The 6116-nt window shown below is 24.7% G+C and overlaps 1 protein-coding gene across 1 annotated transcript; it reads left to right on the top strand.

Annotated features, from left to right (window-relative positions):
- Positions 1-1333: 1333 nt before the first annotated feature.
- On the top strand, positions 1334-5576 carry LOC145836256 (uncharacterized). Its single transcript, XM_082944075.1, has 10 exons — positions 1334-1398; positions 1536-1648; positions 2106-2218; positions 2774-2881; positions 3227-3361; positions 3715-3822; positions 4116-4247; positions 4473-4728; positions 5075-5127; positions 5392-5576. The coding sequence occupies exons 3-10, from the start codon at positions 2149-2151 to the stop codon at positions 5574-5576; spliced, it is 1047 nt and encodes a 348-aa protein (XP_082800201.1). The 5' UTR covers positions 1334-1398; positions 1536-1648; positions 2106-2148.
- The last annotated feature ends 540 nt before the right edge of the window (positions 5577-6116 follow it).

The raw sequence follows: 6116 nt of genomic DNA, 5'->3' as shown, positions 1-6116 counted from the left end.
TCATTTTTTTTTTAACATTTGTGTTATGTAATGTTTAATTGATTTAAAAATTACATTTTTTGTTTACAAACTTTATTAAGCTTTATAGATTATATCAGTTCAAAAGTTTTTCTTTTGTCCTCTTTCTAATTTTTAAGTACATTTTGTTTACAAACTGTGAATAGACATTTTATTGTTTTATTATATATCTTAAAACTTAACTTAAACTTTAATTCTAAATTTCAATAAGTTGTAATCATAAACTATGTTTCAGGTGTTTTTAAACAAGTCTAAAACTATTTAAAAAACATTTTTTTTAATTATAGATGTCAATTTTATTAGTTTTCTCAGATAGACTACATCTAAATCATGCTTTTTTTTTTTTAACTCAATACAATTTGACTATAACTTTAGCATAAAACTTATGCAGCCAATTTATTTATAAAAACATGGAAAAATTGTAGATGTTTTATTACAAAAACACTGATGAAAAATAGAAAGCGAGCTATATCTAATCAAATAATTTTAACTTTAAGTTGTTTAGCCATTGTAAAAGGTTAGTTTTAGTTTTTGTACCAATAACAATTAGATAATTAATTTGATAATATTATTTTCTTAACAAACTTGTTTATCTTAAAGTATGAGTTTTTTCAGGAAAACATCGTTTTTAACTTTAATTTTAGTCTAATTACAACTACTAGAAATTGTTTTTACAGACAATTTTATAGTTTAACCCTGACATTTTTTGTATTTAGTTTGCATTTAATTAATTAAATTCAAATATATTCTACAAAAGTTAAGTCCGTAAGTAGTTAAATATCAAAACTTTTAAACATTTTTATAAACAGGTCAAAGACCACGAATGGTAACTTATAGCCAATGTGGTGGTCTTTTGTATTCAAATCTTGCAGCTATTAGAGTTGGTTTTTTATTTATTTAACAACGAATTCTATATTAAAAATAATATAATGTAACTGTAGTAAGTTTTTTTGAGTCAAAAAGTTTGTGTAACTAGTTTTTAGATAAAGTAAATAATGAAAAAGAAGTATTACAGAACACTTTTTGTTATTTAACTGCGTGTTCTACTTTAAGTTTGGTATACTTTTAATAAGTTTATTGTGGAAAAGTATATAAAAATTAATAATTTTAGCAAAGTATTTAACAAGCACTAATGCAAAAAGTTTTATGTTTTCTAAAACTTGTAAAAAATAAGCTTAATTAAAGTACTTGACTTACTCGTTATCTTCTAGATTTAAAAGTACTACAAGTTTTCTTATGTCAGAAGTTTATAAAACATTTTTTTAACCTTTCTTGGAATATTTAAATACTTCACAGAGTCCAGAGATACCTCTGATCAGGAATTCAGACATCAGTTGTACCTGGGTAAAAACTACAACAAAAACCAATACTTTATTTGTGGTAAGTTGAAGTTTTGAAAGCTTAAAAAGTGTATTGTTATAACATTGTAAAACTTTAATTGTCGATTGTATTTTAATAATTAAAAAAAAAAATTTGATGTTTTTTATAAAGGTCTTTTAGCAGTTGTTTTTTAACAGATTGATATAAAACGAATAAACTTGTTTCAAAGCAATACAACAGCAAATAATACAAATTGTGAAGATTATCTTGAAGTTTCAATTCCGTCATTTGGTAGTAAGAAATTTTGTGGGTACGTTTTCAATGAATTAGCTAGAATAAATAGTTTTCAACTCTAAGATTTCTTGTAATTGTAAATTTTCAATAGATATTTTAAAATAACTGTAAAATACTTTTATTACATCGAAAATAACATTTTGGTTCTTCAAAAACGATTAACTTAACTTATAGTTCGACAAAAAGCTATTTTGATAAGTTTATGTAAAACTTGCTATGGTTTTATCAAACCACTTCTAAGTAATGTATAAAATTCTTTTTTTTTTTCAAAGCAACAAAAAAATCTAAGTTTACAATACTGTAATGCACTAAATTATATATTTAAGCTTTACTTCAGTTTATTTTATTAGGTTTCAGTCTAAATCTAACCTTTATGAAACTTTTATGTTTTAAGTAAATTTAGTTTTGAAGAAAAAAAATATTTAAACTTAAAAAAGTATAACTTAATACACTATTATTTTCTTATTTTAAAGAACAAAGACACCGGATGATTATATAAAAGGTGTAGGTTCTTCGATGAAAATAGATCTTGTACTTAGTAAAGATGTGTCTCTAGAAAATACTGGATTCTTTATGTATTACAGAGGTTTTCAGCTATAAACATTTTGATAGAAAAATTGTTATGTTTATTATTATGTAGTTTCAACAACGTAGTAAAAGATGAGAATGAAATACAATGTCGGCTCAATGGCCTTGTTGTTCTCTTTTTTCAAAATGCTTTTAGAATTAAAACATACTGTTTGTTATATATTTGTTTCTGTTAAATGTTTTACTATTTATTTACACATTTTTTATCGTTTGATATTACTTTCAAAAACTATTTTGTACATTATTATAGAATTACACCATTATTTTTTATATAACATTTCAATTATAAACTAATTTTGTTCCAATTTTTTGTATTAACAAACCTGTTTGATGTAAACAAATATTTCAAAGTTAACTGTTTTTATTTCCTAATTTAAGCGTAAACACATAAGAAATTATTTTTTTATATGCTAACTATCCAAATATTTTTTAACTTCTTGCCTGTTTTATTATTGTATTGTTATTGTTTTATCTGAAATATAAAACTTTTATAAATGTTTTCTGTAGTTAATTAAAAGTATTGCAGAGTTTTTATAAAATATTTATCAAATAGCACAGGATGATTACGATGCTTGTGAAACAAATTCATGTGAAAAAGGAAAATGTGAAGTTTCTGAAAATAAAGTTGATAATTACTGTGTTTGTGATGAAGGACACACTGGTATATTTTATTTAATACTTCAATCAATTTGGTATGTATAACATCTTAATTAAAAAACTAGTACAACAAGTTTTTATTAAGTTTATGTAAAAATCAACATGTCGTAAATAACTTTTTTATATGGTATGTCTATAATTTTTAATCCATTTAGATTCTAGAAATTCTTTTAATTAATATATGTACTACAAAAACAATAAAATTGATGCATGTTTTAAAACTACCAATACAACTTGTAATAAAAATTTTTAAGCCCCGAAACAGCTAAAGAAACTTAATTTGTAAATTTGCAAATAAACTATTCGTTTTATTAAGTGATTAAAAGTTTATCAATTAAAAATATCTCAGGTGAGAGTTGTGAGATAGATATAGACCAGTGCACAAGTAACCCGTGTATGAACGGTGGAACTTGCAGACAATTACTAGGAACAGGATACAGTTGTTTGTGTGAGATGGGATGGTACGGTGAACATTGCGAGCTTGGTAAGTTTTATTTCAAGTATATTGAAAATTTTGGCTGGTTTTTGTCATTTGTTTACAAGTAACTTTTGACAGTAATTACTAAAATTTTGTTTATTGTAGTTTTTAAACGTTTGTATAAAAGTTTGCAGTTTTTAACTTTTTTTTTTATGTTGGGTGGTTTTTGATATCCTAACCAATATTTCTGGGACAAGACGTTAAAAGGTATCCATGGTGTGCGACTGATAACCGAAAGGTTTTTTGTGCACCAGGTCCTAGGACGAAATAATTTGAGCGTTTTTTTGTTGTTAAATAAAGTATATACATTTAACTTAAAACATATAAACACTTAACTTGTTTTCAACATGTTTATTTAGATGTTTTTGTTGATCCCTGTTGGGAAGATCCATGTCCTGAGGGATCAACTTGCGAGACTTTGTACGATGAAAACTCATACAAGTGCTTGTGCCCGCCTGGAATCACAGGTTTGTTTGAAACAAAAACTTTTAACTTTTGAATTTTTTTAAATTTAACCTATTTTTATAATGAAACTCAAGCAGTTTTTTAATTTTAAAGAACGTGAACTGATTTGTACTATAAATCAAATGTTTTAATTTTGTACTAATTTAAACTTACTTAAGCTTTGGTAGATTTTTTATTTTTAGTATATACACTTAGAGAGTAAATCTTTGAAAAAAAACTTTTTAATTTAGAAAAACATTATTTTTTTAAAGGTATTAATCTCAACTAAAACTAGTTTTTTACTTCTTTTTAATAGGTAAACATTGTGACGAAGAGATAAACTTGTGTTCACCAAATCCTTGTTTGAATGAAGCAATTTGTACGTCTAATTTCACTCACTATGAGTGTGATTGTAAAGATGATTGGATTGGCAAAATTTGTGATCAAAGTTTTAATTTTTTTACTATTGTTGTTTGAGCAAACTGATTGTTATTTTCTTTACTTTTACTAAATCTTAAAGTCTTAAAAATTAAGTAACTAAAAGCAAAGCTGCTTTACGAAAGTGCAGTTAGCAAAACTTTAAAAATGAAACTTAAGTATTACTATCTGAGTCATATATAAATTGCAGTAAGTTTAAACTGTAGCATTTTGTTTGAAAGTCCTTATCTTATAGAGCCAACAACAACTACAATAGCTACAACTACTACTACAACTACTACAACGATAACCACAACAACTCCAAAAGCAACAACAACAACAACTCAACCAATTACTACAACACCAATAACAACCACACCAACAACAACTACACCTGACGTTACAACAACTTATCAGACGACTAATACACAAACAAGTGCAGAAAATAAACTGGACAGTACAAATAATGATTCTAACATGACGACTACAAACAGTAGTAGTTGTTTAGAAAGGTTTTCAAATATTTTAGAAACAGCCTTACAAAAAAAATTGTTTAGATAAGTTTTAAACGGTTTGTAAAAATACAATTATGTACACTTTTTATTTAAACCATAGTTTTTATGAAAAGTTTTACTGTTACAATGTAAAGTTTATTTTAGTGAATTTTTTTTTGTTTTGATATCCTAGTTTAAAGCGTTTATTTAGTTAAAGTAATTGAACCTACAAAAAAGTTTTATAATTTAGTTCTCCTTAATACTTGTTTTAATGTTTAAGAAAGAACATAAAAAATACCACTACTTAAGTAAGACAAATGAGATTTATGTGATATGTAAACAAATACAAATAAAAACTTTTTAGCTATTGTAAAGAAACAACTCCGGATCCTTGCAAAAGAGAAAAATGCGATACAAGTTTGTTTAATTTGTTTTCATCTACTATATATAAAATTTTTAAATTTAAGTATTTTTGCATTATAAAAAGTAAGACGTTTTCTTTTAAAATTGCGCTCTTAAATTTTTAATTAAACTAACTCTTTCACAAACAGTATTTGACATACTAAAAACTAAACTGTTTAAATAACTTTATTGTTTCAATTTACACTTTAAAAAAATATCTTTTTCATCTATTTTTAAGTTTTAATTTGACAGCTTATTCAAAAATGTTAAAACATTTAGATGCTGGAGACACGGAAGTGTGTAATAATCCAGGACTACCTTACTTATCAGAAGAAATAAACTGGAGTAGGAATACAACACTGATGTTTTACTGCATTGGAGGGTACAACTTGATTGGTTCGGTCAATCTGACTTGCATAAATGATAATAAGTGGTCCCATGACTTACCTTACTGCGTTGGTTAGTACTATTTTGTTTGTTTATATATTTTTACTTTTTGTTCAGAATTACTGTATTTGTTTTTTTTTTTGTTGTTTGTAGCTGTTTTTTTGATATAGTTTGTTATTTTTTTAATTCAAGTTTGAAACACTTATCAAAACAAATAACTAATTTGAATGCTTTACAGACTTTCTTTTATGTTTGTTTGTTATGCTTAAAACTTTTATTCATGTCTTTTTAAGTTTTTTACAAAAGCTTTCAACTTTGTTTTAGTACTTGAAAAGTTTTCTTTCTTTTCAAAACCTTGTGTAGCATGGTTTTTTAACTATTTTATAAAAGTAAAACATAAGTAAAAAACAAAAAAAAAGTTATAAAAGTTTTATAACAATAATATTTTTGAACATTAAAACAATCAAGTAACATAAAAGTTGCCTACAAACTTATTTTCTCTAAATTTTCACAAAAATTACCACAACCTAGTAGAAGTTTGTTTTTTCTTAATGTTAATAAACGTGTAATTTTAATAGCATTGCTGTAAAAATTTGTAAATTATTATATACACTTTT

The sequence above is a fragment of the Thalia democratica genome, chromosome 5 (genome assembly GCF_965202585.1).
Source record: "Thalia democratica chromosome 5, ktThaDemo2.hap1.1, whole genome shotgun sequence".
NCBI lineage: Eukaryota > Metazoa > Chordata > Thaliacea > Salpida > Salpidae > Thalia > Thalia democratica.
Note: the sequence above shows the minus strand (reverse complement) of the source record. Positions and strands in the feature narration are given on the sequence as shown.